The sequence below is a fragment of the Erinaceus europaeus genome, chromosome 23 (genome assembly GCF_950295315.1).
Source record: "Erinaceus europaeus chromosome 23, mEriEur2.1, whole genome shotgun sequence".
NCBI lineage: Eukaryota > Metazoa > Chordata > Mammalia > Eulipotyphla > Erinaceidae > Erinaceus > Erinaceus europaeus.
This window is the reverse complement of record NC_080184.1, coordinates 4,185,246-4,198,092: the sequence shown is the minus strand read 5'-3', so window position 1 is coordinate 4,198,092 and position 12,847 is coordinate 4,185,246. Positions and strand designations below refer to the sequence as shown.

General features: G+C 41.9%; 1 protein-coding gene across 1 annotated transcript in view; it reads left to right on the top strand.

The window, feature by feature from the left end:
• Positions 1-12,847, top strand: part of LOC103122228 (vomeronasal type-2 receptor 116-like) — a 63,054-nt gene that overhangs the window by 36,994 nt on the left and 13,213 nt on the right. Inside the window, exons 12-13 of the mRNA XM_060182205.1 lie at positions 2,541-3,428; positions 7,033-7,043. Coding sequence (XP_060038188.1) covers positions 2,541-3,428; positions 7,033-7,043 — 899 coding nt within the window. The remainder of the gene's footprint in view (positions 1-2,540; positions 3,429-7,032; positions 7,044-12,847) is intronic.

Genomic DNA, 12,847 nt, shown 5'->3' with positions numbered 1-12,847 from the left:
GAAAGAGACCAACCATAAAAACAACAATGAGATTACTACACTCCTGTGAGACTGTCATGTATCCGAAAAAAGCAGCAGCAACAGATGATGGAGGCATTGTGAGGACAAAGGAACCCTTCTGCACTGCTGGTGGGAATGTAAACTTGTCCAACTTCTGTGGAGAGAGCAATGTAGAGAACTCTCACAAGTTTAGAGATGGACCTACCCTATGACCCTGCAATTCATCTCCTTGGGATATACCCTAAGGAACCAAACATACCCACCCAAAAAGATCTATGTATACCTATGTTCATAGCAATTTGTAATAGCTAAAACCTGGAAGCAGCCCAGGTGTCCAACAACAGATGAGTGGCTGAACAAGTTGTGGTCTATTGCACAATAGAATACTACTCAGCTATTAAAAATGATGATTTTGCCATTTTCAGCCCATCTTGGATAGAGCTTGAAGAAATCATCTTAAGTGAAATAAGTCAGAAACAGAAAGATGAATATAGGATGATCTCACTCACAGGCAAAAGTCAAAAAACAAGATGAGAAGAGAAAGCACTAAGCAGAACTTGGATTGGAGTTGCTGTATTGCACCAAAGTAAACGATTCTGGGGTGTGTGGATGCAGGGGATGGTACAGGTCCTGGAAAAGATGATGGAGGACCTAGTTGGGGGTGTATTGTTATGTGGAAAGCTGAGAAATGTTATGTATATATAAGCTATTGTATTCACTGTTGAATGGAAAATATTAATCCTCCAATAAAGAAAAAAATGAAAGAAAAAAGAAGAAAGATAGCAACCAGAGCCCTGCTCAGTTCTGGATTGTGGTGATGTTGAGGATTGAACCTTGGACCTCTGAGCATGAGACATGAAATCTTTTTGCAAAACATTATGCTATCTCTCGAGGCCCAATGTTTCCATTGAATCAGTTTTTTTCCCCTCCAGCAACATTGTGGGGGCTCAGTGTTATCAACTGCTTCTGGAAGCCATGTTTTCCCCATTTTATTGGCTAAGACAGAGAGAAATTGAGAGAGGAAGGGAAGATAGAGACAGAGAGAGGAAGATTATACACTTTGAGAAGTTTTCAACCTACAGGTGGTTAGCCAGGGGCTCCAATGGGGATTCTTGCATGGATTCTTGGACTTGGGACAATGTATTCTTAATTTGGTTCACCACTGTCCAGCCCCTCCATTAAGCCATTAACTCTTTAATTCTTACTTTAATTTTATTGTCCTACTAGTAAAAAAGACTTTTCTCGCTGACTTATTCCAAAATCTGATTTTCCTTTTTTTTGTTTTTTAAATTTTCCCTTTTTTAATTGCCTTTTTTATTGTTGTTGTAGTTGTTATTGATGTTATTTTATTGGCTAAGACAGAGAGAAATGGAGAGAGGATGGGAAGACAAAGAGGGGGAGAGAAAGACAGACACCTGCAGACCTGCTTCACTGTCTGTGAAGTGACTCCCCAGCATGTGGGGAGCCAGAGGCTTGAACCGGGATCCTGACACCAGTCCTATGCTTTGCACCACCTGCACTTTAACCCACTGCACTACCGCCCAACCCTGTTAATATCTAATTTTTCACTCATGTGAAACTACATCATTCTCTACCACGTGTGCTGTAAGTTCTAAACTTCCATGTGTTGTTTCAACATCTCTGAGTATTCTGACGTTGCACGGCCTAGTGAGAAGTTTGCTCACTATATGTAGTTGCTGTGAGTAGAAAGGCTTCCCTACTCAGAGAGCTGTCCTACCATGCCAACAAAACTCCCTAATGGGCTGCATTTTCAATTAGATTATCAAAGTACAACAAATGTCTTCCTATGCCTAAGGATCAGGTTTTGAACCCTCCATCCACACCTGCAGTGGGGACACCTCATAAGCAGTGCAGCAGGTCTGCAGGTATCTATTTTTGTCTCTATCTTTCCATCCCCACCGGCCCTCTCAGTTTCTCTCTGTCCTATTGGAAAAATAAAGAAAAAAAATGCCTGCTACGAACTTCATTCTCATATTGAGGCAACTGGGCTACGTGGAACCCATATCTTTAAACATCACTAATTTGTATAAAGGGAAGATTTTATTTCTCATCAGAATATTCAAGAAGAACTGTGATACATTTTTTTCTGCAGAAAAATATTTTCTCAGAGATTTAGGATATCAAATATGCTACTTTCTCTCTTTCAGCTTTTGTGTGAATAATAAAAACAAGAACTCTAATTAAACCATAAAAGCATTTTAACTCAGAGAATTTCAAATTTGTCTATTATAAACCAGTGTTGACTGTAAAGAACTATTATACATTATCAGTGTCAAAGGTAAATGACATAACCAGAGGATTACCAAATCTAGACTGGTCTTAGACTGAAATTTCCTTTGAAATGTAGCCAGTCTTATTTTTAAACATTTCTCTAGGATCAAGAATAGGAAATCTTATCTTGGTGTATCTTCTGTGTGCATCTGAAGGAGTCATTAGAGATAATGGATTGAAGGTTATAAACTTTAAAATTATTAAAAATAAATGTTGTGAATAAATATAATTCTTGCTTATCTCTCTAGATGCACAAGACTGTATCCAGTGCTCAGACCAAGAATATTCAAACCAAGAGAGAACACACTGTCTCCCCAAGTTGGTGACCTACTTGTCCATTGAAGATTCCTTGGGGATGGCTCTGGCCTGCACAGCTTTGTGCGTCTCTGTCATCACAGTGGTGGTTTTGTGGATCTTTGTGAAGCACCAAGACACCCCCATAGTCAAGGCCAATAACAGGACTCTTAGCTACATCCTGCTCATCTCCCTCCTCCTCTGCTTCCTCTGTTCCTTTCTCTTCATTGGTCGGCCACACCCTGTCACCTGCATCCTCCAGCAAATCACATTTGGACTTGTGTTCACTGTGGCTCTTTCCACTGTGTTGGCAAAAACCATGGTTGTGCTGTTGGCATTCAAATCCATGAAGCTGGGAAGAACCATGAGGTGGCTGTTGGCATCAGGGGCTTCTAACTATGTCATTCCCATCTGCACTCTTGTCCAAGTGATTATCTGTGGCATCTGGCTGGGACTGTCTCCCCCTTTCATTGATGTAGACACACACTCTGAGCCCAGGCACCTGCTTCTCGTATGTGACAAGGGCTCAGTCATTGCCTTCTACTGTGTGCTGGGCTACCTGGGCTCCTTGGCCCTTGTCAGCTTCTCCTTGTCCTACTTTGTCCGCAACCTGCCTGATGCCTTCAATGAAGCCAAGTTCTTGACCTTCAGCATGCTGGTGTTCTGCAGTATCTGGGTGACCTTTCTGCCTGTCTACCACGGTGCCCAGGGCAAGCTCATGGTGGCCTTGGAGATCTTCTCCATCTTGGCCTCCAGTGCTGGTCTCCTAGTGTGCATCTTTGCTCCCAAGTGTTACATTATTCTGATTAGACCTGACAAGAACTCTTTGAAATACTTAAAGAGTAAAATGGACCCCAGGAGAAATGCACATACTTAGGTTTTTATCCCACATGCCTGTCACAGTCACCGCATTCCTAACAAATCAATCAATTGGATTTTCGATGTCAGTAGTCTCTTGTGACTGAAACGACCTTAGTGAGAACTATATATTGATGAACAACCATTAGAATAAGCCAAATATGTGGTTCAATTAAAAACCGCTATAATGGAGGTCAGGTAGTAGTACAGCAGGTTAAGTGCACATGGCGCAAAGTGACCTAAGGATTTCGTTTCGATCCCCTGGCTCCACACCTGCAGGGAAGTTCCTTCACAGGTGGTGAAGCAGGTCTGCAGGTGTCTATCTTTCTCTTCCCCTCTCTGTCTTCCCCTCTTCTCTCCTTTTTTCTCTGTCTTATCCAACAACAAATGACATAAACAACAATAATAATAACCACAACAAGGCTACAGCAACAAGGGCAACAATAGGGGGACAAATGGCGTCCAGGAACAGTGTATTCATGGTGCAGGCAATGAGTCACATCAATAACCCTGGAGGAAAAAAAAGAAAAGGAAAACAAAAAACCACAATACTAAAACATTAATCTTCCAATAAAGAGTAAATAAAAGAAAGAAAAACAGAAATACAAGCTTTGTGGCCTGCATGATGAATACATGACACTGTCCACAACCCATTGGCTTCCCAGCTTCTGCACATCTGCTTCCTTCCTGTTTATTATGATTCACTTCCTGCCATTCTAGCCCCATTTTGTCCCACTACTACCAACCTTTCAAATGCCTATGGGCCCCACTGTTGTCCCATCCATACTGCTGCTCAGTCTGCAGCCAGTGGCATGAACAATCTTCACTCATGACCCCAACTGCACCATCACCTGTGGTCACTTGTGGTGCTGGATGCTCTTCATCCTTGACTAGGTCTATGGGCTGATGCTCTGTGTCCCCCACCTCGCCCCTGGCCACAGGTATTGAGGGTCAAAACTGCCCTCTGGGAGTCCTTGGGTAACTGCATGTCAGGGGCTATGTGTTTGGAGAAATGAGAATCACAGACACATTCAGCTCCAGGAGAGGCCTCAGAAAGGTGGGTGACTCGTTTATTGAAGGAAAAAACAGGCATATATACCCCTAACTTGGGGAGAAGGTTGAAGTAACCATTAACCCAAACACAGAATAAGACAATACATAGTCACATTTTGACATACATGCTATTTGGTCACAATGCTTTCTCATTTCTGGAAGACTTCCACATCCCAACTGTTACCTGTTGTCCTTGACACTCCACTGTCTACAGAGTCCTGGGGGGCTGTTGTAATTTAACTTAAAATAGGTTTGGTTTGGGGGCTTCTATGGTATGTGAGAGCATTCACAGTGGGGAGCTAGGAACTGGTTTAATCAATACTAGGTTTATTAGGGTGAAACAGCTAAAAGGCAAAATAACAATCATTATCAAGGGTTAAGAGTACACTAGGTCCATAAAGTCTCAGTAGAGTTATCAAAAGTTTAGTCCCATAAGATAAGCAATTATCAGCTCTGGTAAAGGTTGCTCATGGCTGTCTAGGGGTCTAAAATTTTACCAGCTAGCATAATCACGTGTTCAGTTCCCAGGAGAAGTAGCCATGGTGGATACTTCGCCGAGATGAATCTGACCAGGAGAAGCAGTAGCAGCCAAAGAGAGAGTGACTTCTGGCTGGCTGTACATTTAAGTCTATTCAGCCTACCCACAATGCTTTGTACACCACTACATACTGGATCCTCCCACAGTCCACCATGTGCCTGCACAGATCACTGCATACTATCGCCAAGGCTGACGACATCAGCACTGTGCTGAGACTTCCATCCATGACCACCAGTATACCGTGTCACCACAGGGGGGCCCCTATCTGGGAGCCCCAGCAGGGCCTAGAAATCCAAAGAGACTTGGTCCCTGTGATAATAAACCAGGGGAAGGACCCCAGGGTACTGTTGCCTACCAGCTCTAGTTGTACTTGGAGAGACCTCATATGCAAGTGGGACAGGACTGAGGGGGACACCTCATAGGGGATGGGATGTCCAGGGTCCAGAGCCTCTGCCCGGTGGTTCCCAGAGCTACACTTTCTCTATGTCTACACAGTCTGCTTTCCAACTCCTTCAAATCTGCTAGAGATGATGTGAAAGAAGCTGAAAACTGTTGGTGAAGCAGCACTTAAGAAGAATTTATATATAGACAGATCATTATGAGAGTAATAGTCAACCCATATCTGTATCCTTGAGAGAATTGCTGTTGTTTCCAACAGAGGAAGTAAGCACATAGAACTTTTCCCACTGGTCATCTTCACCAGGAACAACATCATAAACCCTCTGGTGGGCCTCTATTGGACCTTGCCCTCAATGTAGAACAACAATGGTAAAAACTACCCCACTCTCTGAAGGGGTCAACATTCTCTGTCACTTGAGGAACACAGGTCCTGAAATGAGTGTAGCCTAGAATGTTCCTAGCCATGACCATGGGATGTGAGCTCAGATCTACAGGGATGCAGAGGTTACATAGGCTCCGGTGCTAAATAGGAATAGACATGAGATCTAGGTCAGATTGATGGGGTATATAGTTAATGGTATATATATATATACTTTCCTCAAATTTGGGAGCTACTCTCTGGCCTGATCCAGCTTTCTTGGCCTATTCTCAACTCTGACTTCATCTTCCAAGACAATACTCCTAGCCCAACTGCTGTTTGTTTCAGTCAAAAATTAGTAAAGTCATAGGCCTATTGGAATATACCTAAAATAAAGTTCCTAGATCATCCCGTATTCATCCTTCTGTTTCTGACTGATTTCACTTAACATGAATTTTTCAAGGTCCATCCAAGATCGGCTGAAAACGGTGAAGTCAATTTTTTTACAGCTGAGTAGTATTCCATTGTGTATATATACCACAACTGGCTCAGCCACTCATCTGTTGTTGGACACCTGGGTTGCTTCCAGGTTTTGGCTATTACAAATAGTGCTGCCAAGAACATATGTGTACACAGATCTTTTTGGATGGATGTCTTGGGTTCCTTAGGATATATCCCCGGGAAAGGAATTGCAAGATCATAGGGTAGGTCCATTTCTAGCCTTCTGAGAGTTCTCCAGACTGTTCTCCACAGAGGCTGGACCAATTGACATTCCCACCAGCAGTGTAGAAGGGTTCCTTTGACCCCACAACCTCTCCAGCATTTGCTGCTGTTGCTTTTTCTGATATATGATATTCTCACAGAGGTGAAGTGGTATCTCATTGTTGTCTTTATTTGCATTTCTCTGACAGTCAAACACTTTTTCATGTGCTTCTAGGCCTTCTGAATCTCTTCTGTGGTGAATATTCTGTCCATGTCCTCTCCTCATTTTTGGAATGGGTTATTTGTTGTCTTGCTGTTGAATATGGCAAGCTCTTTATATATGTTGGTTATTAAACTTTTGTCTGATGTATGGCATTTAAACATCTTCCGTTCTGTGAGGTGTCTCTTGGTTTGGGTAGTGGTCTCTTTTGCTGTGAAGAAGCTTTTTAATTTAATGTAGTCCCATAGGTTTATACTTGCCTTAGTCTTCTTTGTAAGTGGATTCGTTTCATTGAAGATGTCTTTAAAATGTATGCAGAAAAGAGTTCTGCCAATATTTTCCTCTAAGTATGTGATAGTTTCTGGTCTAACTTCCAAGTCCTTTATCTACTTGGAATTTACTTTTGTATTTTGTGAAATACAGTGATTCAGTTTCATTCTTCTGCATGTTTCAACCCATTATTTCCAACACCATTTGTTGAAGAGACTCTGCTTTCCCCATTTGATAGTCTGAGCCCCTTTGTCAAAGATTAGATGTCCATAGGTGTGGGAGCTCACTTCTGGGTGCTCAATTCTATTCCACTGGTCAGTATGTCTTTTCATGTTCCAGTACCAAGCAGTTCTGATGACAATGGCCCTATAATACAATTTGAGATCTGGGAGTGTGATGCTTCCTGTTCTGTTCTTTCTTCTCAAGATTGTTTTAGCAATTCTAGGTCTTTTCTGGTTCAAGATAAACATTTGTAGAATTCGTTCTATTCTCCTAAAAATGTGCTTGGGATCTTGATTGGGATAGCATTAAATTTGTAGATGGCTCTGGGTAGTATATTCATTTTCATGATGTTAATTCTTCCAACCCATGAACATAAATATCTTTCCACTTCTTTGTGTCTTTTTCAATTTCCATGAGTAGTGACTCATAATTTTCAGTATACAAGTCTTTCACTTCTTTGGTTAGGTTTATTCCTAGATATTTTATTGTTTTTGTTGCTACAGTAAAATGAATTGATTTCTGGATTTCAATTTCATCTAAATTAGTGTTTGCATAGAGGAATGCCACTGACTTTTGAATGTTAGTTTTGTAGCCTGGCATCTTACTGTATTTGCTAATGATTTCCAAAAAGCTTCTTGCTGGATTCCTTAGGTTTTTCTGTGTATACTATCATGTCATCTGTAAATAGGGAGAGTTTGACTTCTTCTCTTCCAATCTGTATCCCTTTAACTCCTTGCTCCTGGCTGATTGCTATGGCAAGAACTTTCAACACTATGATGAATAGTAATGGTGATAGTGGGCAGCCCTTTCTAGTACCTGATCGGAGTGGAAATGCTTCCAGTTTTTCACCATTGAGTATGAAGTCGGCTGTAGGTTTACCATATATAGACTCCACTATCTTGAGGAATTTTCCATCTATTCCCATTTTTTGTAGTGTTTTGATCATAAAGAAATGTTGTATTTTGTCAAAGGCTTTCTCCACATCAATTGATATGACCATGTGTTTTTTGGTCTTGCTTTTGTTATGAGTGAACTCATCCCATATTTATCCCTCTCTCTCTCTCTCTCTCTCTCTCTCTCTCTCTCTCTCTCCTTTCTATTTTATCGGAGAGGGCAGAGTGAAATTGAGAGGAAAGGGGAAATAGATCTGGAGAGAATATTATCTGCAGATCTGCTTCACTGCTTCTAAAGTGCCCCTCTACAGTTGGGGAATGAGGGCTCCAATCAGGTTCCTGGCACATGGTAATGGTATGTGCTCAGCTTGGTGCACCACTGATCAGCCCCCTGATAAATGCTATAATATTTTTGTGTAAAGTAGTTTTTCTGCTTTATAGAGGGGGCAGGTTAATATTTTTCTGTCAACAGAAAAATACAGTAGTTTGTACATGTGTAACATCTCTCACAAAATATCTCTCTTTGCCTCTTTTTCTCTCCCCCTCTCTGCCTTCCCCTCCTCTCTCCACTTCTCTCTGTTCTCTCCAACAACAAAAACAACAACAATAAAACAACAAGGGAATAAATAAATATTTTTTTAAAAGAAAGAAATTCAAATCAGAACATCCCACAAGGTGAGCAACAGTGGTGAGTGCTGCGGACTGAAAGGGATGGCCACTCTGTAGTGCTGCTGGTGTGCGTCTCTTATCTTATTCAAGTGTTGTTATTTAATTTTTTTATTTTCCCTGTCATTGTCCTTGTTTTCTATAGTCTCACAAACCCCTATTCAATTTATATGAGAGAGGACGAATGGATTAAATGTCTCAAACTTTTTGATGCTTAGAACTTTTTTATATTTGTTTTATTATCTTTATTAATTTATTGGATAGAGACAGCCAAAAATCAAGAGGGAAGGGAGGATAGAGAGGAAGAGAGATAGAGAGAAACCTGCAGCACTACTTCACCACTTGTGAAGCTTTTTTCCTGTTTGTGGGGACCAGGGACTGGAACCTGGATTCTTGTGCATTGTAACATGTGTGCTCAACCAGGTGCACCACCACCCGGCCCAGAACTTTTTTTAAGGGAAAAGTGCAGTTTTATTTTTACTGCCATCTAGGTTATTGCTGGACTTTGTGATTCTATGATGCATACACTGCTCCTAGTGGTCATTTCTTCCATTACTAGCTTTATTCCTTCCCTCTTGTTTCTATTATTATTATTATTAAGGAAAGTTTTTATTTTAGTATAACACTGACAGAAATTGTGTTAAGGGGTTGAGTGGTGTCACACCTGGTTGAGCGCACATGTTACAGTGTGCAAGGACCCAGGTACAAGCCCCCAGTCCCCACCAGCAGGGGAAAGCTTCATGAGTGGTGAAGCAGTGCTGCAGGTGTGTCTCTGTCTCTCTCCCTCTCTGTCTCCCCCACACTCTCAATATCTGGCTGTCTCTATCCAATAAGTAAAGGGAATGCAAATTATTTACAAATCATGTTCAACAGTTATGTTATAGGCAGGGGAGATAGCATAATAGTTATACAAACAGACTCTCATGCCTGAGGCTTTATAGTCCCAGGTTCAATCCCCACACCACCATAAACCGGAGCTGAGCAGTGCTCTAGTAAAGAAAAATAGAGTTTTATTATTTGAAATTCAAAACCTTATTAAAATTACTGCAACAACAAGGTAGGTCACCAGGCAGGGTGTCTGCTGCCAGTCATGTGACCCAGCTTGGAGCCTCACTCCCACTGCACTAGGGTAGCTGGTGTCTTGGTGTCTTTCCCTCTCCTGCTCTGTCTGAAAAAAATCACTCTGCTGTGGTGAAGACCTCTGAGCACAAAAGAAAAAAAATTCAGAACGAAGAGGAATTAATTATTATTAATTCTTGACTTATGTGCTTGTTTATATGAAGGGACTCAGAATTACAAATACAAAATGCAACAACTGACAACTAAATCTAAAGGCTAATATCAGGGCCAGGTGGTGACATACCTGAGTGAGTGCACATGTTATAATGCGCAAGGCTCTAAGTTGGAGCCCCTAATCTCCACCTGCAGGGGGTAAGTTATGGGAGTGGTGAAGCAGTGTGATACAGGTGTCTTTCTTTTTTTTGATATTTATTTATTTACTTATTCCATTTTGTTGCCCTTGTTGTTTTATTCTTGTAGTGATTACTGTTGTTGTTATTGATGTCATTGTTGTTGGATAGGACAGGGAGAAATGGAGAGAAGAGGGCAAGACAGAGAGGGGCAGAGAAAGATAGACACATGCAGACCTGTTTCACCACCTCTGAAGTGACTCCCTGCAGGAAGGGAGCCAGGGGCTTGAACCCAGATCCTTATACCAGTCCTTGTGCTTTGCTCCACCTGCACTTCACCTGCTGCACTATTGCCTGACTCCCGATACAGGTGTCTTTCTGTCTCTATCTCGCTCTGCCCTCTCGATTTCTGATGTCCTCTATCCAATAAGGAAATAAATAAAGATAATTAAGAATAACACAGAAGAAAAACTAATATTAACCATAATATCCTGTGAAAATTTCCCTGGAGAGTGAGAGACAGCATAGTGGTTATGCAAACAAACTCTCATGCTTGAGGTGCCAGGTTCAATCCCTGCACCACAATAAGCCAGAACTGAGCAGAGCTCTGTGAAAAAAACAATAATGAAACATAAAATTCATCTGGAATACACGCTTGTTTTCTGCAAAGTACTAATGTAGTGAGCACTGAGGCATTCCCCTTAGTGGGACATAAATAAAAAGCCCATCTTGGGTGTGCTCTCTCCTCCCAACAAAAGACTAACAAGAATATTAAAGAATAGGAGAGGGAGGAGAGAGAAAAGGAGAGGGGAGTCAAAGAGACTCTAGAATCGTTCTACGCACATTCTTTTTAGTTTATATCTGCCACATGGCTCTATGCCTAATTTCTCACCACCCATCTCAGATTGAAGGCAGAAGATTCAGCCTGTGCCTAATGACCAAAAATTAGTATGAACTAATGTGCCTACTCCTTCAGTCACCCTATTAGTAAATAATAAATTTAATCCAAATCCATGCCTAAGATGTTTAAAATGGAAATTACAGAATTTGTCTGTCTTTCTGTGTGTTTAATTTCCTTGACTTGTTTTTTTCCCGCCTAACTCCATCTGATTCTCAACTTACTTTGCAATGGGCTGTCTTGAAGGGAATCAATGAAATACTTCCTACTTCAAGACTCTGAAATTATCCAAAGTCTTTTGAAATTCATACCATCTGTAATGTCTAAAGGTGAACTCACAAGGTCTTGGGCCTTGGGGGAGACGGGCCATTTGCCCAAAATAAAGGGGCACCAGCATAGGAGCATAGGAGCGATGACTTTCAGAAAGCATCTTATCTTTTTTTTTTTTTTTTGTACAGAAGAAGGTGGCCAGACCCAAAAAGAATTTAGCAGGTTGACACACCAGGTGGGGAATCTGTCTGTATTATTATGATGATGGTGATTGTGAGAGATGGTTAAATCTTCTCTTCAAAAGAACATGAATACGACTTTTTAGTACAAAAATTCTTTTAATCAATTGTTATCTGTGACCACCTGTGGCCAGCAGTGTTGTATTCTTTAGGTCAGCTCCTTGCAGTGCTTGCTAATCTTCCAGCAGAGACACTCAGACTCTCTTCCTCCTTTTGTTATTTAGGCAATGGGGAGACTGTGAGCTCTGAACCCCATCCAGGGGTGGAGGAGACAGTTCTCCATTGGTATAAAAGATGGGAGTTCAAATATGATTACAATGTGCCTACTATCTATCTACAAAGTGGAGCACCCCAAACCAACTCTTCATCTGCACTATTCCAGCCTTTAGCTCCACAATTGGTCAACAATTTGTTTGGCTTTGTATATCAACTCTCTTTTCAGCCACCAGGTTCCAGATGCCAGCAGGATGCCAACCAGACTTCCCTGGACAGAAAACTCCTCCCCTGATAGCTTTCTTATTCTTTATCCCTCTGGGAGGATGGACCCAAGGTCATTGTGGGATGCAGAAGGTGGAAGGTCTGGCTTCTGTAATTGGTTCTCCGCTGAACATGGGTGTTGACAGGTGGATCCATATTCCCAGCCTGTCTCTCTCTTTCCCTAGTGGGGTGGGGCTCTGGGTAAGCAGAGCTCCAGGACACATTGGTGGGGTTGAACCGGGATCCTTCCTCCATACCTTGCGCTTTGCGTGAGCTTAATGTGCAGCTTGGCGACACATGATTTTAATATTAAATATTAAATAGTGTAGGAGCCAGAACAGAGCCCTGGGGGAGGCCACTTGAGACAAGTCTCCATCTGCTAGACTTGTCACCCAGATGCACCCGGAATCTTCTGTTTTGGAGAAGAAACGATATAGTGTTGGCCACCCATGGAGGCAGGCATCTTGAGATCTTGACTAGGAGACCACTGTGCCAGACCGTGTCATAGGCTGCTGTGAGATCAACAAAGACTTCTCCACTGAACATGGGTGTTGGCAGGTTGATCCATACTCCCAGCCTGTCTCTTTCTTTCTCTAGTGCGTCAGGTCTTTAGAGAAGCAGGGCTACAGGACTCTTTGTGGGGTCATCTGCCCAGGGAGGTCTGGCTGGCCTCAAGGTAGCATCTTGAACCTGGTGGCTGAAAACAAAAGGTGACATATACAGCCAAATTGTTGACTAATCATAAATGTAAAGGCTGGAATATTGCAGATAATGATTTGGGATCTCTGT